The sequence below is a fragment of the Gopherus evgoodei genome, chromosome 18 (assembly GCF_007399415.2).
Source record: "Gopherus evgoodei ecotype Sinaloan lineage chromosome 18, rGopEvg1_v1.p, whole genome shotgun sequence".
Classification (NCBI taxonomy): domain Eukaryota; kingdom Metazoa; phylum Chordata; order Testudines; family Testudinidae; genus Gopherus; species Gopherus evgoodei.
This window is the reverse complement of record NC_044339.1, coordinates 8,136,451-8,163,092: the sequence shown is the minus strand read 5'-3', so window position 1 is coordinate 8,163,092 and position 26,642 is coordinate 8,136,451. Positions and strand designations below refer to the sequence as shown.

Here is a 26,642-nt window from a genome sequence, read left to right as displayed (position 1 = left end):
TGGAAGTTAAAACTTATTTATTTAAGAAAAAAAAATCCCGTCAAAAGGAAAAATATATTGATGACAAGCTCTGGAAGCTTTTGTCAGAAAAGCAACAAAGAGATCAGCTTTATACAACAGAGCGAAGGCGGTTAGCGAGACAGGCAGGGCTGGCCCTCAGGTCCCCAACCAAACGTCTCCCCAATACCCGGCAGCCTGAAGGGGAGATAAGGAGCAATTTCCCGCTAAGTTCCATTCCCACCAAGGAGATCAACTCACCCCCTCCCGCCACTATCTGTTAAAGTGCTGCAGAGAAGCCGAGGCAGGAGGGGCAGATTGGAGAAGAGTCTATGACACGTGCCCCAGACTCCCTGGTAGAGGGACGCCACCCAATCTGTCGCTGGCTCAACCGAGCTCTGTACTGAGGGAGGATCCCCAGGGCTCACTGTGCACCCTGACTCCCTCCCAGAAGAGCCTCCCTTTCAGGTGCCAGACAGAGCAGAGAGAGGCCCCTCTACGCCCAGCAGTGCCTTATAAAACCATTGGGAACAGACGCAAATATGGCAGGAGGTTTGGCTGGGCGGCGGGGTAGGGAGAGGAAGGAAGATTTCTGGGTCCACTTGTAAAGCATTAGGTCTTGAGCCCCAGTTCTGGCTGGCCCCTGGGAAGTGAACAAACAGCAACTCAGGCTAGTGAGCATCCAGCTCCCACTCTGAGTGGCTGAATATCTCCCAGTCACTGACCCTTCCCAAGTTGTGGAGATGCCAGTGCTGCCTGGATTCTCCACTCCTCTGAGTGACAGTGGCCTCCCCCAAGTCCCCTGACCCTCCCCTGCCTTCCCCCAAGGGAGCTCTTCCTTCTCGGCTGGGTGCACGCCAGGTTTGCAGTGGACTCAGACTAGGCAGCGAGCAAGGAGAGTCCCTCCTGCCCCTTGCTTTGCTTCTCCTTGACCCACTCCAGAGGACGAGGGACAGGAGGGAGTGCCAGGGTCCATCAATAAACCCAGGGACATGAGCAACTGGAAACACCCTGTTTTCTGGGCCAAGACCAATAGGAGCCAAAGAATACAGAGCATGGGAGTGCTGGAGAAATGCAGAGTCCCTAGACCCTCCACTCCTTTCCACCAGCCCTCCTGGCCCCCATAGGCCACCGTGTCATTCCTGTCCCAGGCCCCAGCATGCACGTGCATCTCCTTTCACCCTCAGCGCTCGGCATGCCCAGCACACACCATCTCCGTCCCGCGGATAACCAGCACTGGGGATAAAACCCTTTTTAGGCTCCCCCATTTCCCTCCTGGAGTCACATTTGGGGCAAATCAAGAACCAAGACCTGCCTGAACCCAGAGCTGGGTGCAGTTTCAATCATGAGTTCCTCTGGGTAAGGAGAAGAAAAGATCTTCCTATCCCCTCGTTTTGCAGTCTCTCTACAGCACCCATCCCTAGGGGCAGCAGAGAGGGCAGCCCTACACTCCCAGGAGGCTGGGGGGCTGCCCCACTCCCAGGAGGATGCGGGAGATCGCTCACCCTCACAGACATCCCAGGAGAGCAGCAGGGGGTGGAGCAGAGAGGCTGGTCTCCCAGCGAGAGTCCATTAAAACTACAGAGAAGGAAGAGAAGGCATAAGAGGCTCCGAAGCCCGGTTCCAAACCCTGCAGAGCCAGCCTGTGCCACCCTCAGTCCCCGAGGGGTCCCGTCCTGCCCCTTCCGGCTGCTGCCCCTGACCTCCCACCCCCGACAATATATTATCACTATGATGTGCAAGTAGGTTTGCTCAGATCCCCCCGCGCTCCCATCCCCACGTCTCAGCCCAAGCCCCGTCTGCGCCTCGGACGTTCTTGCCCACCCCACAGCGCCGCTAAGAGCAAAGCATGATGGGTAGTTAGTAGACAGGTAATCACCCCGCAGCCCCACCCCCTCCCCCGTGCACCACCCCCTGTCCGCACTGCAGGCTGGAAGGACAGTCCTGGAGGGTGTGGGTCACTCCTCGCCCCCCTCCTCCTCGCGGTGGCGGTTGGAGATGGGAGTTTCTTCTGCCTCCTGCTGGTGGTGCATGTAGTGATGGGGGTTGGGGCCCTCGGCGGGCAGGTTCTCCTCTGCGTTCAGGTAGACGTTGAACAGCGCTCCCTCGTGGCTCGGCTCCTTCCCGCAGGCCTGGCAGCTGCAGCGGAGGATCTTCTCCACCAGCTTGTCGACTCGGGGGATCTCGGCGTTGCCCGGGCAATCCAGTGTCACCTTGATCAGAGGAAGAGGAGGGGACTGAGTGGGAGATAGTCCCCTTCCCCTCCAACACATACCCCCAGCCTGCTGCATGGCAGGGCAGGGTGGGGCACACAGCTCGGAGCCCACTCTGCCCCTGTCCAACTGGAACCTCTTATGGGCAGGGACCCTCATTTCCTAGAAGTTTGCATAACCCAGTGGTCAGCGTCCCACATTCAGAGGATGCACGTCTGTTATAGCTCTGAGCCTCAAACTGGAGAGACTTTCAGCTCTGGAGGTTCAATCCCTGATGTTGGCCAACGGAAGGGGGAGGGGATTGCATCTGTACAGCTCCTGGCACAGCGAGTCCCCAGCCAGGCACTACTGCGATAGAAATATCAAATACACCTCTACCCTGATATAAGGCGGGTTCGCATACAAGGCAGTAAAGCTCTGACACGCTGCTTTGAGCGGCATGTTAAGGGTACAGGGCGAGGCCGGGGCCAAGGGGGGCAGAGGGTCTTGGGGGCGGGCAAGGGCTCCCCCTCAGGGTGTGGGGGGCAGGAGCTGTGGGAGGGCACTTTTGGGGGCCCCACAGTCCCAGACTGGCCCAGAGGATTAGCAGGGGGCCAGGAACAGCCCGCTCTGCTTCCCTCGCCCCAGCCCCAGCCATGTCGCTCGAGGGAGGGACTTGGGGGAAGGGATCCCCCCGCACTCCTCAGCAGTGGGAAGCGGAGCAGCCCGGCCCCAGCCCGCTCCACTCCGCCAGCTCCCAGTCGCAGCGCTCCACTTCCCGCCACAGGGGAGTGCGGGGTGCGTCCTTTCCCCAACTCCCCCACACTCACCAGCAGCAGGAAGCAGAGCGCTGCGGCTGGGAGCTAGCAGAGTGGAGTGGGCTGGGGCCGGGCTGCTACGCTTCCTGCCACTGCCAGGGAGTGCCTGTCGGGGGGGGGGGTGGCTAGGAGTCGGAGCAGTCGGGGGCAAGGGGGTTGGATAGGGGGTGGGGTCATGGGGGTGATTAGGGATGGGGGTCTCTGGAGGGGATGGTCAGGAAACTGAGGAGGGCAAAGCAAGTTTGATATAACATGGTCTCACCTATAACGCAATGAGATTTTTTATCTCCTGAGGACCGCGTTATATCGGGGTAGAGGTATAAAAAGAAACTTGGCTGGCCCTTGCAAATGCCACCCATTAGCTGGGCATCCAGAATCAGAGGCGGCTTAGGAAAGTTTTGCCCCAAGTCACCTGCCCCAAAGGTGCCCAGTGAGCCAGCAGCAGAGCTCAGGACAGACCCTAGTTCTCCTGACTCCTAGCACCAGCTGGCTTCAGAGCCCTACGTACGAATGTAGCGATTCACATAGCACTGGGGGCGTCACTGAACCAGCACTGAAGGCAGGGTCTCAAACCCGCATTGTTCCCAGGCTCACACGGCGAAATGGGGCGAGGCTTGGGGCGTGCGAGGGTGCAGAGACATTGCTGGCGAGGAGAGTGGCGGGTGACTGGCAGATGGGACGTGGGAGGCTGTTTCAGGCATGGAAGAAGGCACAAAGCCACGAGTGGGAGACGGAGACAAAGGGAGCAATCAGAAGACAGGGCATGTGAGCGTGAGAGCAGAAATGAATAATGCATGGAGTCACGGGGGGATGGCTCAGCAAACATTTATGTATTTATTAGTATTATTATTCATAGAAATAGACTTGCCTTGACTAGCACTTTCCATCTGAGGATCACAGGGCACTTCAGAGGCATCAACAAGTCACCCTATGCCCATGACACAGGTGAGGAAACTGAGGCACAAAAGCAGGCAGGACTAGAATCCGGGTCTCTCAATTCCCAGGCCTGCACTCGAACTGTAAAGCCAGCCATCCCCAGATATGAACAGGGCATAGAATAGGAGGTGTTACTCACGATTTCCCACATGGACTGGGCGGGCATGCAGGAGTCACAGTGCACCAGGGACTCTGTAGACTGAGGGAAGGTGTTGGGGACACTGTAGCTGAAGCACTGTCCCAAGCAGGCCCTGTGAAGAAAAGGCAGGAGTAAAGCCCGTGAAGCTGAGCGTTAGGTGGGACTGGGAGCTTGATGCAAACCATGCACGAGACGCTCCCTGCCTAGGGCTCTGGTAGCAGGCAGTGCTTGCGGGAGGCGAGGGAGGCAGCAGGATCATGGTCTTCTACCAGGACAGGCTGGAGATAGGTGGCTAGAGAGGAAAGAGCCAGGGCTTCTCTCTGCAGCAGCTCAGAGCTGCTCCAGTTGCCTCTTGCAGTGATGAAGGAGGAAGCGTCTCAATGCAGCATCCTTCTCCTCTTCCCCATGAGAAGCTCCCCGCATGTCCTACAGTAAGCCAGCATCCGATGGGCCAGAGAAGCCGAGGTGGGGCTGAAGGACTTGGATGGAAGTGGTGGGGAGAGGAAGGAGGAATCCTTGCCTTGGCTTTCATATACTGGGACACATATGGGCTGCATGTTGACTCAAGGAGGCCACAGAGTGCCCCAGCAGTTTAACAAGATAAAGCTGCATTGCAATAAACACTGAGAGCACACCACAGCCACTTGGGATGTCGGGGGAAGAACTCAGATTCTCATGCATCAAGAGCCCAGCTTGCCACCTGGGAAAAACCAATTGCAATACAGGGCCAATGACACAGCTGAGCCATTCCAAAGCCATCCAGTAGAGGGCAGTGGTGTACACACAAAAGCCAGTTCGTTATGGTCTCCTGATGTCAGTGAACAGAGCAGGACCCAGGAGCTGTGGCATTGCTCCTGGACTCTCCCAGGAGAGGACATCACCAGGGTGACTACAGCTTGAAGTCACTCGCAAAAGAGTCACCCTGCACTCTAAGTCTCTTAAGGGGGAAATGAGGGCTCGAGTGCACCTTTCCGTCAGTGTCTTCCTCTGACTCCAGCTTGGCACGTGGTAACAACCTGTTCTAGGAACCTCCTCCTAATTCTGGTTCTGCCACCTGACCCATCGATTCCATACAACAGCCCCGTGTTGCTAAGTACAGATGGTGCTAACTAGGGCCCTGATCCTGCAATTGACTCTATTTGGGCAAAATCTTCTCCCTTAGCAAGGAGTCTGCATCTAGGGTGACTAGATGTCCCAATTTTATAAGGACAGTCCCGATTTTTGGGTCTTTCTCTTATATAGGCTCCTATTACCCCCAATTTTTCACATTTGCTGTCTGGTCACCCTATCTGCATCAGGCAAAGTCACCAACCTGAAGAGTGAAGGAAACAAGGTACATCTAGAGAAGCCCTGGGCTGCACTGCAGCCTGCTCCCCCCCATACCTGTTCTGGATGGACTTAGACTCGCAGCCGCTGTGCCCCACAATCTGGGTGATGTTCTTCGCCTCGCACCACGCGCTCTTGTCCGGGAAAAGGGCCAGTTTGTTAATGGGCGGTGGCGCAGCCAGGATCACAGCCGGGAAGAGGGCAGCCACCAGGAACCGGAACATCATGGCCAGCTCCACCGAAACCCTAGAACTAGAATCCAGAGAGCAAAGCTTGAGCAAGTGGGAAAGTGAGCCCCGTCCCCTCCTTCAGATGTCACATCACCCGAGGAGCCTTCTTGCACTAACCCCCACAAGCCCCCTGGGAGGAAGGAGCATGTTCATATCTGTTTGCCTAGGTTCCTGTGGGCCCTGCCTCAGATTACGAACCAGATGGTGAGCACTCGCCGATCCCTCGTGCCCTATAAATCAGGCCCTATATGATGCTGTAAGTGCAGGAGTCTGGTCCATCCTTCCTCTGCACTACTGGCCTCTCTGCAAGCCAGGCATTTATCCATCACAAGCCGGCTTAGAGGGACAGGGGTGAATGGCAGGGCAGATGCTGGGGGTTGCTCCTGATGGGAGGGGGCCTGGGTGAATCATTCCCTTGGGCTTTATGGGGGACCAAGCCCAGGTGCCATAATGTGTGGTGGAGGATAGGATGGACCACAGTAATGGAAGCCAAGCACCTCTTCCAACCACCTACTGTCCTGAAAATGCACCACCACCACCCTACTCCAGCTCTGTCTGCTCCACAGCAAAATCTGCTAGTGGAGAGGCCAAACCCCTTTCCAACCATCTCTCCCTCCCCCTGGCACCTGGTGCATCCTGGTACTTGGCACAGTCCTACCGTCTTGTCCTGCTGTGGGCACAGGGACTTGTTAAGCATGACCAGGTCCCCCACTGCGCAGAGTGGGGCTGGGTGGCATGGAAGGGGTTGGGATGAGAGGGTGCCCCTTCTCTCAGCAGCTGGCAGTCTGGGAGGCCAGAAACACCTTCTAGACCCTGGCGAGCATAGTGAGGAAATCAGAGATTCAACCATCGCCTAGGGAAGACGGGGGGTTGTATCTAGTGCATCACCTCTCTGGTTGCACACATGCTCCACACATTGCCATGAGAACTGGGCTAGCAACCAGAGCCAGCAGGCATGGCCCCTCAGGCAGTGGAGAGTTCTGAGCGCTTGCAGACCTGGCCCTGTTTGCACACCAGAGCTCTCTGCCACCCCTAACCAGCCTGAGCAGAAATAGGTGCAGAAGGGAGCTCAACACATCAGAGCTAAGACATCCTGCAGGAACAGAACCTCCAACCAAGTTTCTCCTGAACGGCTCCCATGTGGGACTGATGAAAGGGACTGAGGTCAGTTACCACCTGGACCCTACACTGAAGGCGCTGGGCCAAACCACACCTTTCTGGAAGGGCTTGAATCCACAGTCACTAGTCCCTGGTTACACGTGTTACCTTGCACCAAGCTCTTTCATCCAGGAAAAGAAGTAGCTTACTCTCCAGAGGGACTGCAGCCTACTGGTGAGAGCAGATATCTTAGCGTTAGGAGACCACAGATCTGTTCCCAGCTCTGCCACCAACATACTGTGGGGTAACAAATTCACTGGGCACTATGCTTCAGTGTACACACACACACACGCACGCACGCACCCCTCGCCACCTCACCATAGTCTTTGGAGGGTTTATTCATTTGGGTTACAAAACTGCCTTGAAATCCAGGTGGAAGGAACCAGAGGAAAGCCCAGTAGGTACAGATGGGCCTGAACCATCACGTCCCGATCTGAATGGGCCCAAAGCTTTCAAGGCTGAGTCTGTCTGGCAGCAGCAGAGCTCGGGAGATGAGGGTCTCTCCTGTAAACCACTGAGCAGGGTGCCCTGTGCTCTCAGAACCCTTTACCTTTGGGTTGACCAAGGGACCTGCTGGAGAGGACACTATTCCATCACCTCATCACATTGCCCACCATAACCCTCTGCCCATTCAGTGACAGACCGACTCAGGGCCAGCAGCTGATGCCTACCTGTGCCAGCAGCTATCTTAATCCTTCCATCGCTGCTCATAATGTGCCCAAATAAGACAAAAAATCATCACACGAAGAGGTTGAGCCGCTGTCCAGGCCTTGGTCTAGAGACTAAGCCCTTGCATTGTAAACCTCCCTCCCCCACAGCCTTCTTCCTAGTTAATATTCATGACAACATCCCGTTCTCTGTGGTCTCCAGCTGTCGGGCAATATTAATTATCCTGTGACTGTTTCGCTCCCCTCCCTCTGGGGCTAGTCAGGCCACTTCTCTGACCCCTCCTGCAGCTCTCAGTTGGGGTAAGTGTGCAGTGCATCAGTCCGTGTGTTTTCTATTCAGGGCCAGCGAGGAAATCGCCCATGGTCATTCGTTGCCAGGGAGCAGTGAGCTCAGAAGTTAGAAGCGAAGAAACCTCTCAGTTTCCTCACGCTAAGAGTAGCCCTGCAGGCAGTGAGCAGCACCTAAGCAGCAGACCAGAGCCTAGTGTAACTGTCCTTTAGGGCTGCAAATGCTTCTTATTACAGCCCAGGGCCACATATGCCAACAGCACAGTCCTCCGAGAGCTGCAGCATCAGGACCAGGAATTCATCGCCTCTAGATCAGAAAGCACACAGTGAATTACTGTGTAAGCGTGGCTGTTTTCTGCTTACAGACAGCGGCCTTCCGCTGAGGAGCAAAGAGATCTCTCGCTATCGAGAGACGCCTTCCATACACGATCAGGTTTCCTTGCATGCAGGCTCTGGAACTCCACATGTTTCCATTCCCAGAGGTTCTTCCCCGTTGCCCCATCAGGGGAGCAGAGTTTGTCTCTTCCCTGCTCCAAAGGGGTTGAAAGTTGTAAAATGGGTATTTAGATTGGGGGGGGCTTTCCCCAGTTCCTGCTACCTCCATTAAAAGACAAACTACAGTCACTGTTAACAAACCCTCTTTCCATGGCTTCCTCCATTAGCTCAGAAACAAGATGCAACCAGTTCACTCGATGCAAAGAGCTAAAGGCACAAGCTAGGGACTCCGAAATCACAGTCTTGAACCCCCTCCAGCTTCATTTCCAGACTTCTCCAGCAGGCGTCGCTGCAGGGCAACACCAGGTAGTGGGGTTAGGAAACCTCAGGCTGCATGCAAGGAAGCCAGGGAAATGACCAATCTCTATAATTTGTTTTTATGGAGCCATTCAAATCTAGTAATGAGTGGAGTGAGGTTTTCGATTTGCATTAACCACGAGGACTGGGACTCAGTCTGTGAATTGGAGGATTTATTTAGGGTGGAGGTACAAAATTACCCTGCTACACTGATCAGCATCAAATGTTACTTGCCTCCAGACATACAATTTTTCCTTCTAGGCCAGAAACACAGAATATATGAAGAGAGAGAGGCCAGGACCAAAAAGTTCCAGCTATTAATACCCCGATCACTGGGGAAAAGCAGGCTTCATGGAAATAAGAGATTTTTTTTTTTTTTTCCCTTCAGAGGGTTTGGATGAAGTTGTGGCTGGAGTCAGACATTTGGACTACTTAAAATACTAGTTAGAAGCATTTGATTTGTTATTTCCATCTATTTATCCAGTGCCTGATCCAAAACCCACATGGAAACCAACGGAAAGAATCCCGCTGATTTACATGGATCCAGCCCTAAAAGCTTTGCTGGAAGCATATTTGCTGGGAACTCAAAAGAAATTACATCCCAGGATCAGAGGAGGCTCTGGATAAGAGAGTCCCAACCTTCTGCCCCTCCTCTTGTCATTCAGATAATCTGCAGGCAACTCTGCAGGGTGAAATGTACCAGATTAGAGAGTCCCCAGATGTTGTCTATAAAATACGATCATCTTATTTAGCAGCTCCTGTGACTCACAGATTCATACATTTTAAGGGACCCTTAGAACATCTGATCTGGCCTTCTGTATAACATAACATAAGCCATAGGCTTTCACCCAATTACCGCTGTATTGAGCCCAATAACTTGACTAGAGTTTATCTCCTGGCAAGGCACCCAGTCTTGATCCAAAGACATCAAGAGGTGGGCAGTCTGAACGCTGTCATCTCTCAGCCTCTCTGAAGGGGTGCTCAGCACCTTGGGCAATCAGCCCTTAGGCTGAAATTGATGAAGAGTTTCATTTATTTACTGTGCTAGCCTTGATGTAAAAAACATCATTGTTTTCTCATTGCGCTGATACGTCATGCTTAAAACGCAGCTCCGGCCGTGCAGACCTGTCTCTACAACCCACACACACACAACAGCAGCCTTCATCGACATGCGTTATCCCAGTGTTGTCAATGGAGCTCCTTATGTAAGAGTTTGCAGGATCAGGGTGAGATGTGACGGGGATCTAGCCTTTTCACAGCTTCCACTGACATTTAAGAAGAGTTGGTGGGAGGGCGGGAATTCTACGCAGGCTTATGGATCTGCCTGTGCAGATCTGATTGCAGAATCGGGGCTCCTGGGAGACCTGAAATGCAGCACGCAGCTCCCCAAGGGGGTGTTAATATTTTCTCTGGGGTTGGCGTGGCGCTTGCTTAGATATTCCAAAGAGAAAAGCAATTCCTTCTTTCCACAGAAGGCTTCTCAGGCTCCTCTGCGGCCAGAAGCCAGTCCCAGCCTGCCCTGCGGTGAGGCAGCGAGCTCTGTCAGCACTTGAGGCCTGGGGGAGGGCAGGGTTCTGTGAAATGATACTTCTGCTGCAGATAGGAACCTGTCTGTCATCACAGCTCCATCACCAGGGGTGTCCAGGATAATTCCACAGCACCTGGGCTCCTGCCTCACCCAGGGACTGAGTGACAGATGAGCAGCACTCCTGCTGAGCCAGTGCACAGACCCCAGCCCGCATTCAGGGAAGCACTTTAGCATGTGTTGCAGTCCAGTCCTTCCCTGTACAGGGAGGGATACATTCTCCACCCGGGGCCCCTAACAGCACAGCAAACAGTCTCATTTGGAGAGGCCTAGTCAGCTAGCAGGGGGATTCTCTACAAGAGTTTTCCTTGCCCAGATCAAGGGCCCAATTCTGGATGGTGCAAAGCGCCCTCAAATCCCATTGATTCACTGGCAAGAGCATCAAACCCTTTGCCCTTGAATGGGCCACGTTCCCATGGTGTTTTAATTTGTTAGGCATGCAGCTGAGGCCCCAGTCCCAAGCTTCCAGTGAGCACTGGGGCTGACTCTAATGTGTAGGAAAATATCCTACATGCGGGAGTTAGGGACTAGAGCTGGGGCTGAAAACCAGCCCAACATGTAATTGTGGCATGTCTGCATCTGGTATAGCTCAAGCCAGTCATGCGAACAGAGCTGCCACTAAACCCACTCATCCGACGGCAGCCACCGGCTGGGAGACAAAAGCGCCGTGTTCCTTCTTAGCCTGGGCCTGGAGGGGTGGAGAGGAAGGAAGACGAGGCACCGCAGCAGGTTAACAATCTCCTTATTAAATAAAGACATTGAGCACATTCCTCCGTGACAAGCTAAATTACATGTTCCAGCCCCTGAAGAAACAAGCATATTCCTAGCAGTGCTGACCCCCGGTCTGCCAGAGAGCGAGACGGTGCTTCCCCGCACACAGGGATTCTTTCTCCTCTCCACACAGGGCCACATTTTTTCCTCCGAGGCAAACCTTTTTCAAGCAGAAAGATCAGCTCGGTTCCAGCAATGCTCTCAGAGACTGTGAAGGCTCCCCCTCCTCCCTCTCTTCAGGGCCCCACAATCTCCACTTCCCCCCTGGACCAGTCTCTGTCCTTTGCAGTCGCTTCGGCAACGCAGACCCCCAAATCCAGCACATTGCTTCGCCTTTTGGGGCCAGAATCTGACCTCACTCATTCAGTTGCAAATGAGTAACTCCACCGAAATCCATAGCAGCAGGCCACTCCCTGCAGGATCAGATGCGAGCCCATAATTGAGAAAAATTCCAAAGGGCATCTTTCAAGCAGGAAGATGCTGTATTAAGCAATACCTCTGGCATCCACTATATTTCACCCCCAATCTACCAAGCAGGCCAGAAGGCACAGTCAGTTAACCTGGCACAGCATGCTGAAACCAGAGAAAACCGCATTTACTCAATTACAACCCAACTCCCTAATCCTTTCCCAAAGAGTTACAGGGGAAGAGTCATCCAACAAGCAGACGTCTGATCCTAGCGCATCCTGGCCTAAAGACTCCAGCAGCCGCTCAGCACAATCACAGCTGCATTCTCATGACGAAAGGACCGAAAGCAGCTTTCACTCCTGATTGTCCTGTAACAACATTGTCACTTTCCATCCAGCAGCCCAATCCCACAGAGTGAGAACGGCACCGATACAGAGACCGAAGAGGAGCACGTCCAGGTGGCACGAATGGCACAACAGGCGAGTCATTGCTGTTATTATTCCATAGACTCACAGGGAATATTACAATGGCTTCCATTCATTGCAAGAGGCATGTTTAGCAACGGCACATTCTCTCGTGAATGCTCACGATTCCCTCCTTCCCTCCCCACCTTCCCCAAACTAGCCTCCCCAAAGAGCAGTGGGATCCTGCTGGAACACTGGCCCCATCCCACGCATCACCCAATGGAGCCGGAGTGGAGGAGCTGCTGTTGCCCCGAGTGCATTTGGGGGTTCCCTCTGCAACATGACCTCACTGACCCCCCAAACATAAGGCAGTGCCTTAAGGCAGCCTCTAGCCACATACATGTAATGTGGTTGAACATGTGGGGTCTTTCTAACCTCCAGCTGTGACTCAAATTCCCGATCAGACCTTAGTGGGGTTAGGGAGAGTGCATTTCTGACCCTCCAGCCTTTCCTGCACACAAGCGGCTGAACCGCGATCGCTCACTCTTTCCAGCTAACAAAGATGGGATCAAATCACCGCGGCGATGAAGCACTTTCAGGATCAGCCCAAAGGAAAGGAGAGTGGCAAAGTTATAAGCAAACAAATCTGAAGGGAGGTGGGAGCTAGAATTAGAGAATTAGAGCACACTTTTCTTGGCATTTTTGTCCATTAACCTTCTGCCCTCATGGTTGCTTCCCTTTTGTGCCTGACAATGGTGAGTGTTTGTTCACCTGTGGTTCCCTTACCCACGAGCAGATGCAGAAGGTGAAACTGAAGTTTGCACGTTTGAATTCTCCGTGGAAAACAGAGACAATTTCAGTGACGACTCCTAAACTTTCAGGCAATAAAACACTGGCTGACAGCAGAGGGCTGAGGATGAGTGAGGGTAAAATTTTCAGAAGTGATTTTGGATGCCAAACTTGAGCCCAGTTACCAGAGTTGCTGAGCACTCATCACTCCAGTTGAAGTCAATGGGAAATGCGGGGACTCAGCATCTCCGAAAATCAGGCTCCAGGTGTCTCAAACTGGCATCCAAAACCGATGCACCTGAAGTCTACGGCCTCTTCTGAAAATGTTGGCTGGAGTAGCTTTATAAGACAAACACGTTACTAAATCTCAGTGAACTATAGTATTACAGCAGCTTTCATTGGAGGAGCTCAAAAGTTACACAGGTTAGCTCAGTTTCACTACCCCAGGAAATTCAAGTCATTAGACAGATGGGGAAACTGAGGCAGAAAGTCATAAGGTCAACCTTTTTGGAAGTGTTCATGAACTTCTGGGCACCTGCAAATTTGGAGATCTGCGCACGTGCGCTCTTGCGCTGACACTTTTAAGGCCTAACAGATATACCCCAAAGCTGGGCCAATGGCAGAACTGGAAAAAGGACCCAGAATTCCTGACTCCTGGTTTCCTGCTCTAGCCACTAACTCATCCCTACTAGTCTAAATTCAGCATTTAACATTCACATGAAGTGTGAAATATTCAACTGTTGGCAGCTAACCGAAGGCACCCCCTTCAGGGATCACATCGGGATTCAATTGCCCAACTGCTCATCTTGGCATCTAAGAGCAGATCTGAATGCTCAGGTTTGAAAACTGGCCTCTCAGTCAGTGGGTTAACGCAGCTTAGGTGCCATCTACAAACACCTCCACGTCAAGAGAGCATGTTACAGCACATTCGCCCTCTGAGCCAGCTGAAGCACAATCCTATTTTGCAGCATGCTGTAGATGGGACCCGGCATGCCTGCAGATGGGTGCTGAAGTCTTGGGCGTGCTCTGGAGAGTGGGTTGGGTACATGGGAGTCCACCAGAGCTAGACACTCACATCACATCAGCACACCCAGAAAGGAAAAGCTGCGTTACTCGGGCCAGGTTGCAGTCTGCCTGGGTAAACCAATCTGGGAGGATACTAGTCTGGTCTGGGCCCAAAGCTCTGCATGGAGCGGAGAGAAGCAGAACTGGTCTTCTGCTCCCCAGGCTAGTGTAAGCTGCACACGCTACAGAGAAAGTCCTGGGCGCAGGGAATGTTTCACATCAAAACCTCCCCGGCAGATGTGGACACCATGTTATCCGGCTCCTGAGGGGGTCACAGCCAGGTGATGGCCATAACGATGTGGGACTACCCCACCCACAGCTTCATGCTGCTCCTCTGACCTCACCTGGCAGCGCCCTCAGGAGCCAGGCTGGCAACTTCCAAGCACCCTTTGCAGAATTCCCCTCACTGAAGGTTTACGGGCATGGAGCCCAAACCAACTGTACTTCAAGCATCAGTAACTTAAGCCCAGATATTCAGTGCCTCAGGGGTGTAGGATGAGAGGGGAGGAGATGCTCTCTGAGATCCCTGCAGGGACCTCAAGAAAGCAGGATGACAGTGCCAAGGAGGCAATTCTCCCCTCCCCCAGCAGCATCCCCTCCACCCATGGAAGCATATGGGACAACGAGGGCCCTAACATCGGCTGAGAGCTGACCAGTGGAATGACCAACGAGGCTGCATTCCCACCCCCCAGCCAGCAGCTGTTCCAAGCCATCTGGAAATCAAACACTTGTGGAAAATGAAAAGATCTCATTAAGTTTTTACCCTCTTTTTCCATAGGGAATTTTACACCAAAAATATCAGACACCCTAGCAGGTGGGCAGAACAGTTTGCGATAAAATCTATTTATATCTGTTTATCTTATTCAAACACTTGTGATTTTGCTAAATATATAAAAACAGGGACACAGGCGAGTTGTGAATAAGGCCACACGTGGACACGGACACACCTGGCATTCTGGGATTCTGGGTGCCTAACAAACACTTGGGCTTTATAAACATTACTTAATGAAGACTCTGTCCGTGGGGAAGTCCAATCATGCCAGGGGCTGAGTGCCCTCAGTTCCCCCTGCCTTCAGTGAGAGTCAAGTCTGCTCTGCAGCTCACAGCACCACAAAGTGCCAGGTCTCATGGCTGGCAACAGCTTAAATGTATTTAGCAAATGTGCGTTAAAATCTAAAGGGCCTGATCCTGCAAACCCTTACTCACCCAAGCCGTCTGCGTTCATGTTGATTTGAATGGGATTACTCCTATGAATCCTTTTAAAAGCATTACTCTCTTCACAAAACAGAACCAATCAACCCGAGGCCTTAGTTGATTATCACCCCGTTATAGGAAGGACTTTCTACCAACTGCGCCATTTAAAAATAAAATTCTGTTCTGTTTCCACAATTGATTAGCCACTCCAGGTCACTAACACACTATATTTGTCAATCATTTTTATATATAGGAAAAGTTACCCACACTTTCCTCCTAGGGAGGGATCTTTCCAAGGAGCCCGGTACCAGATTTACAAGTGCTCAGTACCCATCAGATTGCACTGACTCCTCTTGGGACATTTATGGCCAGATTTTTGAAAGAGCTCCACACCCAACACTCGGCGCTGTTTGAAAATCTGATCACTTACTTCGGTACCTAAACAGAAGCAAATTTTTTGGAAAATCTGGCCTGTTAACAATTGGAAGAAACACGTATATGCTTCAGAAAGCTCAAGAGTATGGCTCCTCTTAAATAAGGGACTTTATTCATGCAGTGCTTCCTGGTGATTACAAAGAGCTGCACTTTAAAAAATCCCAACTCAAATAATATTCATTTACTTACCCAGACAATACAAGGGGTAAGTTTCACACCATTTTGAGCATACAACATTTTTCAATGAAAGCTGACAAAACTGAAAGCTTTTCTAATACTTTAAATAAAAATGTAAACCAGTGGAATTTACTTGAAAATTTGCATTTTTTTAATTTAAAAGAATTTGCTTTTCACTAAAACTTAGTTAATTTTTTACTTTTTGAACTCTGTCACAGAAAAATGCAAACTGTGAAAGTTTTTAGGAGACCAATTCTTGCCGATCCCACACTTGTTTTTGCAAGCCTCCAATTAACTTGATAAATGTCACAATGAAATAGACAGGGGAGAGGGTTATACATGAAATGTCTTGAAATAACTCTCAGGGGTAGCAAGACAGACAAGTGCTTAACCCAGCACAGAAATCCAATTTGAGCTGGGAGCTATGGTCTTGCTCTACTGAACTGCAGAAGATTGGAAGGAAATTAAAAAAAATCTAACTTGAGGAAGGTCTATTTCTTTCAAAAAAAAAAAAAAATTAACCCTCCAAAATAATCTTTGAAACAGGATGGGTGTTGTGTTGTTTCTCATTTTGGAGCTGGTTGGAAGCCTCTGGAACCCAGACGAGTCTAAGTGTTTTCCCTCTGCAAGTTTCCTTAACATATTCATTCCCACCCACAAGAGCTTGGGAAGTTCATAGCAATAAAGCAGATATGGAGGAAAAAGGTGTATTCTAGGTAGAATTTTCAGAAAAAGCTCAGCACTCACACTTTGGCCGGATTTTCAGAAGAGCTCAATACATCGTGTGGCTCTTGAAAACCTGGCCCCCCATTGCATCTGCTGAGCACTTGATCAACTAGCTTCATGCATCTGCAGAAAACAGCTCTGAAGCCCGGTGAAATTATTGGAAAAAGACTTCTATTGACCGGAATAGGCTTTGGATCAGACTCTAACAGGCAGATGGTGGGAAACGCACAAGTAGCTGCCTACCAGAGTGTGAAGGGTGCCATATACAATTTGTAGTAAACACAAACCATTCATAATTCATTTTAATTTCTAATTTTCTTTCAAACTAAATATGATCAAAGTCAGTAAATCGTATCAACCTGTGACAAATTTTTTTTTTCCTCCTCTCCCATCTCTGAGATTTTTTCTTCTTCCAACACCTGTTCCATTAAGAGAGCTCTGTTGTCCTAGGAAACGATTGTGGTAATCCTGCTACCACTGACTTCAATGGAAGTGAGGCGAGACCTTGCGATCGAGGCATAGAAAATGTATTTGTTACTGCCTCAAACACCATGCTGGCAACAGCGGAGGTTGGGAGCCGGGTTTGGTAGCATCAGGGTGCATTAACGATGTGGACAGGAATGCATGTAATGCCTGCTACAGAGCCTTTATAGAGGGGTTTAGTCCACAGCATGGTGCGAAACCCTAAACCTCTTTACGCAGCTTTATAGGTTTCTACACTGGGAAGCAACGGGCATTTTTAAACACAGCTGCTAGCATCGTTTCAGCTGGAGCGTGGCAAAGGCCTAGCTCACACATATAGACCCGAATCAGTGCTAACTTCCTCTTGTATTTTCACCTTGATCAGAGAGACTCGTTTTCCCAAGGAACAATTCAAACCCTCGCTGCTGCAAAGTGAAGAATGAAGGCTGAAGCTGGCGCTACATTTTGGGGTTGGCTGGGATTGTCAGAGGAACACTATTAGATGCCCAAATAGCAAAGCACTTTGCAAAGGCGGGTACATATTATTATCCCCCATATTCCAGAGCTGCGACTCCACTGACCACTCCAAGCAAATTCCTTTCCCCTTGAATCCTTAATCCAAGGCTTGCTCACCAACAATGCATCAATTACCCTATTGTGTCTCCACAAAGCACCTGCTTAGCAGAAAGCTCACAGAGTTGCACCCTGTGGTAGCATTTCTCATCATGCCGTCCTTACTGAAGTTACAGCCCCCTCTCGTCTGTGCCACACTGACAGCAGCTTTCAGGAGAGCTGGGGGTACAATCCAAACCACTTTCAGGAATGCTCTTGAAATTAATTTGCTTTCATGCTAGAGCTTGATTTGTAACAGGACATCAGAGACATCCCTCTAGCTAACAGTTGGGATTTTCACTCCTCACCTGGCCCAGTTCTACTGTCAGTTACAACCTCGGAAATCTGGAGCGAGTTACTCCAGATTTGCACTGGGGTAACTGAGACTGGAATCTGGCACAACGTAGTCACGCTCTAAACAAGCACAACTGGAATTCCATCACACCCTTTTTAAAAAAAATAAGTAAATAACTGCACTGGGATTTTTTTTTTAAATGAAACAGACACAGTTAAAAGCCATTTTCAAGTTAGAGACGGACGTGGTCTCTGATGCAGAGTACAGATGCCTTTAGCTGGGTCAGTCATTTATTACAGAACTTATATAAAGGATTGATTCAACTAGACACTGAACACCTGCTGCTCACTCATGGTGGGTTCTCTCAGGATCAGCTCCGAGCTGCAGGGAGGAGGGGAAGGAGTTGACAGAGGAAGGAATTTGGGGCTAAAGGTCTGGACCTTTCAAAGTCTCAAGATCATTCATCCCTTCCCAACAACCAGGGCAATAGCCTGACTTCACCGAAGCGAACAGCAAAATTCCCATTGACTTCAGTGGGGCCAAGATTTCTTTGTTACTTCCCTTTTCAGCTGTGGGAAATGCCGGTGACACTGAAGCAGCAGCATTAGCATTAGGTACAATGATTTGGTATTCATTGTAATATCCCTGGTACTGGTTATAAAAAATACTTGGCATTGGTATGAAGGCCTGGGGATTTCTATAGAATTCCCAAGGTAAATTAGCAGCCCGAGCATCTCAGCCTGAGTGGAATTTTCAAGTGTTACCAAAAAAGGCCTTGAGGCCTGATCCCACAGTTGTGACTCAGGCAAAACTCTCCCCACTCCCTATCCGCCAGATTGGGCCTATTGACTACAGTGAGATGGGGAGAAAACCAAAATGTAAATGTCTTCCAAGCTGAGCAAGTCGTCTTACTGCCACAGCCATCGGAGCGAGAGATTTCTCCTCACACATGAGGAAAAGGCTAAAGACACACGTTAGAACGCAGCCAAATCAAGGGCCCGATCCCACAGTCTTTCCCAAGGCCAAATTCCAAATGATTTCAAGGGGGATTTTGTTCCAACAAGATCAGGCCCATGATCTGCAGCTGGTGTAAATAATTGGAGCTCTTTTGAAGTCAGTGTATCTGATTTACACCGCCAGAGGGTCAGTCCCAGACTAATTCTAACACTAAAAGCCAGTCTCCACTGAGCTGGTAAGGTAGAGAATCCAAGGTCTGCGGAAGATGGCAAACAGCAATTAGCAGCAGTGCTAATGGAAAGTCCAGAAGGACTAGCTCCTAGTCCCAGCTGCTGTGTATAAATCCCACTGGACTCAACCCCCGGAAGAATCACAACCTAACAAGTGAATATAGGATAAAGGGCCCGATCCTGCATTAGTTCAAGCACTTTCCCCTCCCAGTGACTTCACTGGGAACTGGGAGCACTCAGCACCTCATGGGAGGTGCTTAACACCTTGCAGAACTGGACCCCTGGATCTTGGGATTGAGAGACTTTAGGGGCCTGATGCTGCCCCAATTGAAATCACTGGAAGTTCTGTAAACTTACTTCAAAAGGAGCAGGAACAGGCCCCAGAAATGTGCAAGTTTCAGGTTCTGATTTAAAAGGAGGATGGTTCTGGGCCCAATCCGGCATTTCTTGTGCACCCAAAAGTTTCATCGACTTCAGTCGGGGCTTTGGTTGCACAAGAAATACAGAACTGGGCCCTCAAGAAGCATAATTAACTCACCTGAGCCCCCTGCAACATCGCAAATTACCAGACTGGACTCCACGACACAGGATCAAGCCCCGATCCGTGCCTTTCCTTGGGGGTATTTGCAAGTAGGTGAGATTCTCTACATTTAAGCTGAATTCCATTTCCCATCCTGAAGTTTTAAGATTTGGGGCAAACCTCTCTCATCCAGATGGGAAACTGCATTACAAAATACATAACCCTTTGTCTAAATATATAGGGTGAAATGCTGGCCCCAGTGAAGCCTGCAGGAGCTTTGCAGTTGACTTCAATGGGGCCAAGATTTCATGCATGGAATCTATACAGCAAAGATATCCGGCCCCAATCCTGTGAACACTTAACCTGTGTGTAATTTTTTTTTTTCACATGAAATAATTCCACTGAACTTGATGAGAGTACTCATGTAAGCAAAACTTACACATATGGCCATGTGTTTACAGGCTAAGAATCTACATGTAGTTAAGAGGATGATATTCTCCTAAACTAAATATATTAGCGAACATGTTAAAGTGCATGGAGTTGTCTAGGTCAACTTTTATAAAACATGAAAATAAAGTACAGCAAATTCTGTCCTTGAAATATAGCACTAAAATCACAACTATCATTATATATGGAAGGTGTGGAAATTATGTCTGTAACAAATTAATAGTATTATAAATATTTAAGGCACCTATCAAATATGAAATTTATGTTTATTATCATTATTATTAAGCTACGATTACCATGGGAAATAGGTATATGTATAACATATGCATTAATTTGTAAATGCTTGTATTATATTTCAATGGGTTTAAAAGAAGTATTCGCTGTATTTGTCAGGCGTGTGTATATGTAAAAGCAGTACAATACGTGTAATTAACAGAAATACAATGTTTGTAGGTAAGTTTACCATATGATTGTTTTCTTTCCAGTAGGAACATTTCCTTTCATTATTTTCCCCAAACTATTATGTTTTTCTGATACTCCAATTAATTACTGCACTTTAAGGATTTTGGTTAAATATCCCTCCCCAACTCTTCCTTATCTGCATCCAAAAAATATGAAAATTGATCAGAAAATCTGCACATCAAAATTGTGCGAGTGATACAATATTAAACTGCTTCTAATGGGGAGGGGTGTTTTGTTTTTTCTTTACTTTTTGGGGGGCGGGAAGGACTGGGGGGGGAAATATTTTAATGATTTCAAAGCATATCTCCTGAAGTCTTCCTCATCTGTAAGTGATTTCTGTTTGTGGCAATTTCTCATCCTTCAAGCCATGAATCACTTTGGGGAAAGAAGGGGTGGGGAGAAGCAGCAGAAATCTGGTCTTGATAAATCAGGAAGAAAATGCAGCAGGTTTATTTTTTATTTAATTCAGAGAAGAAAAAGAAAAGTGTTGCAATCGCAACCATGTCTAGCAGTTCACAACTTTATGTGGATGAAAAATGCTTTTGGAGGGGGTGGTTACTTACCATGAAGTAGATTAAAGGAAAATCCCATAAGGTCCTTGGCTAGGAGCTCTGAGGGAAGCCAGCAGATCGATACAGATCACTCTCCGAGGACAGAAATTTCAGATTGCCCCAGCAAAACAGCTACTAAAAAGAACTGGGATCTTCCCTCAATCGCCACAGAGAAGGGGAGGGGGGAAAACCAAGGAGCAAGCTGAGCTCAACACCTCAGATCTGTATCCTCTCCAAATAGGGAAATCGAGGGGGAGAAAAAATATCTGTCCCCTCTAGAAGTTTATAACATCCTCATCCCCAGCAGCAACAGCATCCTGGAGTGCAGGGAATCCAGAGGGACTGAGAAGGGCAAAATCCTTGCAAACCCAGAAGTGCAGAAACTTCCTCCACCACCAGCCAACAGGTAGGAAAGGAGCAAAAAGAATTATGAATAATAACAAGCAGCTGAGAGCCTGGGTGAGCACCTCAGTCAGAGAAGGTTTGAGCCCATCCAAACGGAATTTCACAATCAACTGGGGGGTAGGGAAGGGAGGAGACGAAAAAAAAACTTTCCAGGAAGAAAAAAATATAAAAAAATCAGAGGAGTCCCAGTTCATTCCAGTTCAATAGCGTGAAAGGCAAGAGCTGGGCTGCAAAGGCAGCAGAACCCCCCAGCCAAAACCAAAACCCAATAGAGAAAAGTAATGGGGCTTGGGAAGCTCAGCCTGGGACGAGAAGGATCCAGTCCCTCCAAAGCATCTTCTCCCAAAGGCTCCAAGCCCGCGTTGAAATGCCAAAAAGGCAAGAAAACCCACAGCAAATGGCAAACTCCACTCTAGTGCCCAGAGCTCTCTATCCCCTCCTGGGCTCAGAATGGAGACAGCAGCACTGCACAGGAAAATCACAATCCGTCTGTCTCTCTGTTTCACACACACAAGCAGAGCAATTCCAGGCTGCCTTCAGTAAGGAAAGGGGCTTGACTCTGAGAGGATCTGATTATATTGTACTAGACAGGAATGAGCAAGCAGGGACAGGAAAGATTTAAAGTGCCCTCAGCCCAATTTTTTAGAGGTTTACGCTTCTCTTTCTCTCTCTCTCCTCTGCAGCTCACCCTGGAGAGGGGCCAGTTGCAGCTAAGCTACAGGGCCAGAGATCATCTGAACACCAAAAAACACTGAGAGGGTGTGGTGGTGGTTTTAATTTGACCTCAGACTATTTGTTTTTAATTTGTAGAGATCCCCAGCCACCTCCTCTGTCCACCCCCGCCCCCCTTTTCCGAACATGCTCTTCCCTGACCTCCAGCTGGAGACTGCTAACTCCAACCCAGTCCTTTATTCCTGCTCCTCTCCCTAGCCACCACCCAAACTCGTTAGCTCCAGCAAGGAGAAGAGACCTCTCTAAGGAGGAGGGTGGTGTAGATAACGGATGGGCCCGGTTTTTCAATGTGTCCGGGATGTTAGTGATCCAGTCGACTTGATCCAGCTGTTAATTAGTAAGGATTTAAAAATAAAAAAAAGTTTAGAAGAAGTATAAACCGCCTTGCTTTGATGCCGCTTAAACCATCCTCTCTATCTGGCACCGGCGAGGAAGAAACTTCCCTTATAGAGGTAGGTCGTTCCATAGCTGCCTATTCCACCTCCCTTGGAGGCATCTGGTGATGGCCACTGTCAAAGACAGGATATTGGACGAGATGCACTGCTGACCTGATCCACTATGGCAATTCCTACTGTCCTAATTCTCTGGGAGCATCATCATTAGGGATCCCTTCCAATGAGATCGCGAGAGCCTCTTCAGGGACCTCTTTGTATTTGGCACCATTTTATGGTTTAGCTGATGAGACGGCCCTGGCTTCTTACGGTACAATCAAGAGTAGGATCTGGTCGGTCGTTTCTCTGTGCACTGGGCCTTGCCGATGCAGGTGGAAAGTCTCCGGCCTGGGCTCCACCTAAAATTTAGGTCGACCTCACTACACTGCTCACCACCCTAAGACAGGGGTGGCCAACTTGTGTCTCCAGAGCCACGTGCGGCTCCTCAGAAGTTAATATGCGGCTCCTTGTCTAGGCACCGACTCCGGGGCTGGAGCTACAGGCACCGACTTTCCAATGTGCCGGGGGGGGGAGGGCTCAATGCTCAACCCCTGGCTCTGCCACAGGCCCTGCCCCCACTCCAACCCTTCCTGCCCCCTCCCCTGAGCCTGCTGTGCCCTCTCTCCTCTCCCCTCCCCTCCCCACCAAACCTCCTGCATGGCACAAAACAGCTGATCGGGGAGAATGGGGGAAGTGCTGATCGTCAGGGCTGCCGGAGGGTGGGAGGCACTAGGAGTGGGGGGGAGGGCTGATGGGGGGCTGCTGACATATTATTGTGGCTCTTTGAAAATGTACATTGGTAAATTCTGGCTCCTTCTCAGGCTCAAGCTGGCCACCCCTGTCCTAAGAGATGTTGTTAAGCTGACCTAAGCCCGCGTATAGACACTGCTAGGTCGATAAAATAATTCTTCTAGTGACTAGTCACCACCTCTCGGGTGAGGGGGTGGATTTATTACAGTGACACCCTCCCACCACTACAGGAGGTGTCTACACAACAGTGCTACACAACAGTGCTACAGCGGCGTAGCTCCAGCACTTATAGTATAGACGGACGCTCAGTGATCTGAAAAAGGTGTTTTCTCTGGCTAATGTCTGTGATTCCCTTCATCACCCACATGATTTAATGACAACACTTTGCCTTGGTAAGGCACCTTTCCCTGGGAGATCTGCAAATGCTTCACACACATCAACGAATGAAGTCTGATAAACTGGGGGCTCGTTATCACTATTCGTATCTTTTATAGGGAGAAAAGGAGGTACACAGAGACTAAGTAACTTGCCTAAAATAACCCAGCAAGCAGGTAGCAGAGATGGTAATAGACGTCAGTCCCTGCAGCTGTACTTGCTGGGAAATAAGCTTAAGAAGCATCTTTCTGTTTTTGCCTACACACAGCTTGGATGGACTTGGTCTGACAATCAGTTTTTGCCTGGACAAATTCCTGGAGGTTTCCTCACATGACATAATATTTAATTAAAGGTTCATCTTTAATTCCTGGAGACTCCAGGGCAATCCTGGAGGGCTGGCAACCTAAACCTAGTAAAGAGTAGTCTTCTATGATCTTAACGCCCTCTTATCTTTGTACTTACACACCATGCCCATCACTGTGATGATTCATGTAGGATCATGATTAGCTGTACAGATGTATTAGGAAAATGTTGGTTGCAATGAGGCCTGTCGCTGGGTTGCTGCCCAGTTTTGTTTTATCACTAACCCTGTAACCGGAGTTCAGGCTTGAGGTTAACACAGGGGAAAGGGAGGCAGGAGTTCTGGCTGCTGTTGCCAGCTCTACTAGTGCTATCTACTTGCTCGGTTATTTTAGGCAAGTCACTTACGCTCCATATGCACCTCCTCCAAATGCACCCAAACGACATGGGGTTGTTTTTGGTTTGCTCTGTTGGATCACGAAGCATTAAGATAGTTCACTCTGTTTGCAGTGTTTGGAGAGCAGGGGGACAGCACCCGGATGGGACAAGAGCGCCAGCCGTTCAAATAAAAGTAACATGAAGAATCTCAAGAATGACAGATTGAGATCCCTATAGTCAATGCTAGAAGAGACAGTCACAAAAATGCTGCCGATCCAAAAGAACTGATTTAGTAGCCAAAGGGAATACAATAAATTTGGCGTAAGGCATTCAGCATAGTGCCACGTCAACATACAATGTTGGCTAGATCCCAAATCGATAAGAATACCATAGCACTGATGTAAAATTTTCCAGTGGAAAGATTATGGAGAGGCATTAATAGTTAGAACCTCAAATAGAAGGACTGTAGTAACTGGGGTCCCAATAGGGCACCATACTGTGACCCATGCAATTTAATATTTTCTGGATGAAATCTTATAGGGGAGATTTTCAAAAGCTCCCAAGTGCTCTAAATCCTTTCTAGCAGGGGTAGGCAACCTATAGCACACATGCTGAAGGCAGCACACGAGCTGATTTTCAGTGGCACTCACACTGCCCGGGTCCTGGCCACCGGTCCGGGGGGCTCTGCATTTTAATTTAATTTTAAATGACGCTCCTTAATCATTTTAAAAAACCTTATTTACTTTACATACAATAGTTTAGTTATATATTATAGACTTATCGAAAGAGACCTTCTAAAAATGTTAAAATGTATCACCAGCACACGAAACCTTAAATTAGAGCGAATAAATGAAGACTCGGCACAGCACTTCTGAAAGGCTGCCGACCCCTGGTTCAGAGGCTTTTGAAAATCTCCTTCTAAATCAGCACTGACCAAACATTAACATGGCAGCATAACCAAATTCAGAGGGGTAGCAAATACACAAAATAACAGCACTTACATTGCAAAATGCTCTGAAAAATTTGAAACTGCATGCAACATGATAAGATTTAATACTAGTTCAAAGATACCAAAAAACTCTGATTAAAACAATCAAGGCTCCTAAAGGCAAATACCCAACTCAGTGCCATGAAAACCAGAGTAAAATCATCCAACTACAGACCTCATCTCCTCACATACACCCTCTCCCAAACACAACTCATCCATACTGCAAGCAAATCAACAGTTACCAACGTCTGCCACCACAGTCACACTCTGACAACCTTAACTCTGCCCCTCAGTGGACAGAGTCTGTATTTACTAGTCTGTGTGATTTTGGCCTGTGCATTATTTGTACTTGGAACTTCACCTGTTTTTAAGGAGTTTTTTAGTTTTTGAACTATGATACATGTGAACTGTATTGTGTTATTGGCAAGGTGTGTGGATGTGTTGTGTGGTTTGCAGAGTAATTGTAGCTGTTAGAAAAGGGAGAAGCACAGCAAATTTGTAGATTTGTGCACAACTTGCCACAGAGGATGGAGTTAAGGCTGTCTGGGTCAGAAAAACAAATACTAGAAGCTTTGCATGGGACCACAAGATGGCTGCCTGCCTTAGCTCATGGAACATGCCTCGATCAACGTTTTCCCTTCCTCTCGGCAGTTCAGTACTGAAGCCAGAAAGGGGAGATAGTCACATGGGGCCTGATCTAGCGCCTGTGAAAGGCAGCAGGAGTCTGCCCTGATTTTAGTCAAACATTGGATCCGACCCATCGACTGGAATAGTATTAACAAATGTGCCTCCTTCAACTCGGCAGCCCTTCACTCACCACTTCCCCATTCCCCTTATGCTCTTGTGGCCTAAATGCTCCATTGACAGACCATGCTGATTATTTTGAACGTCAACCAGCAAAATACACTGATTCCTAAGACACAGCAGTCGATTCTCACACCCCCACGTGAGGTCACATTCATTAAGCCTATTGTTTTCCTCCATGGACACTCCTGGTTCATGCAGGCTTGTTCAAATGTGTACGCATCCCTGCACATCCTCTCTAGTTACCTCTTTGCACTGCTGTAGGACCACTGCCTTGTAAAACGCACGCTCAGGTATTACAGCTGGGCAATGGAAACCTGCCAGAAACACATGCTTATATCCCTCTAGAAGCTTCACTTTCTTACCCACTGCTGCTATTCCAGGCCTGCTTCATGCACCCGCAGCGCCAGGGGCTCCCAGCTAGTCAGGACAGGACTACGAGCTGTGGGCATGAGAATTAAGAGAGTTTATTAAAAGTTAAACATAAAACTGTTTCTCTTATATCTGTTTTAATGCCGATTCTACAGCTCCCTGCCCATGGCTGGGACTCTGGAAAACACCTGCTGGGAAGAGGGAGAATCCAGGGCAGCAGGGTGTGGCAAAGAGAAGAATTGTTCTTAGATGTCTCAGCAGCTGGGGTTGTGCTCCTTTTCTCCCTCCACTAACCTGCACTTTGCTCACCACCTCACAGGATGTTCTAAGGGGCACCAGACCTTCATGAGGTGGGGATACAAGATATTTGGCCAGTCCAGGAGAGGACACAGAAGGAAAGATGGGCTTATGGTTAATCCACTGGTTTGGGATTCAGCCTATCTGGGCTCAAATCCTGGCTCTGCTACAGACAT

General features: G+C 49.3%; 1 protein-coding gene across 3 annotated transcripts; it reads right to left on the bottom strand.

Annotated features, from left to right (window-relative positions):
- Nucleotides 1–26,183, bottom strand: LOC115636988 (neuroblastoma suppressor of tumorigenicity 1). 3 transcript variants are annotated; one of them, XM_030537775.1, is made up of 4 exons: nt 26,163–26,183; nt 5,466–5,660; nt 4,083–4,194; nt 1–2,210 (listed from the first exon to the last, which is right to left on the bottom strand). In XM_030537775.1, exons 2-4 carry the CDS (start codon nt 5,633–5,635, stop codon nt 1,956–1,958), a joined length of 537 nt encoding a protein of 178 aa, XP_030393635.1. In that variant the 5' UTR covers nt 5,636–5,660; nt 26,163–26,183; the 3' UTR covers nt 1–1,955. The 3 variants fall into 3 exon arrangements, with proteins under 3 accessions (XP_030393635.1, XP_030393636.1, XP_030393637.1); XM_030537776.1 differs by lacking the exon at nt 26,163–26,183 and adding an exon at nt 20,647–21,746; XM_030537777.1 differs by lacking the exon at nt 26,163–26,183 and adding an exon at nt 7,468–7,546.
- Between the last annotated feature and the right edge of the window lie 459 nt (nt 26,184–26,642).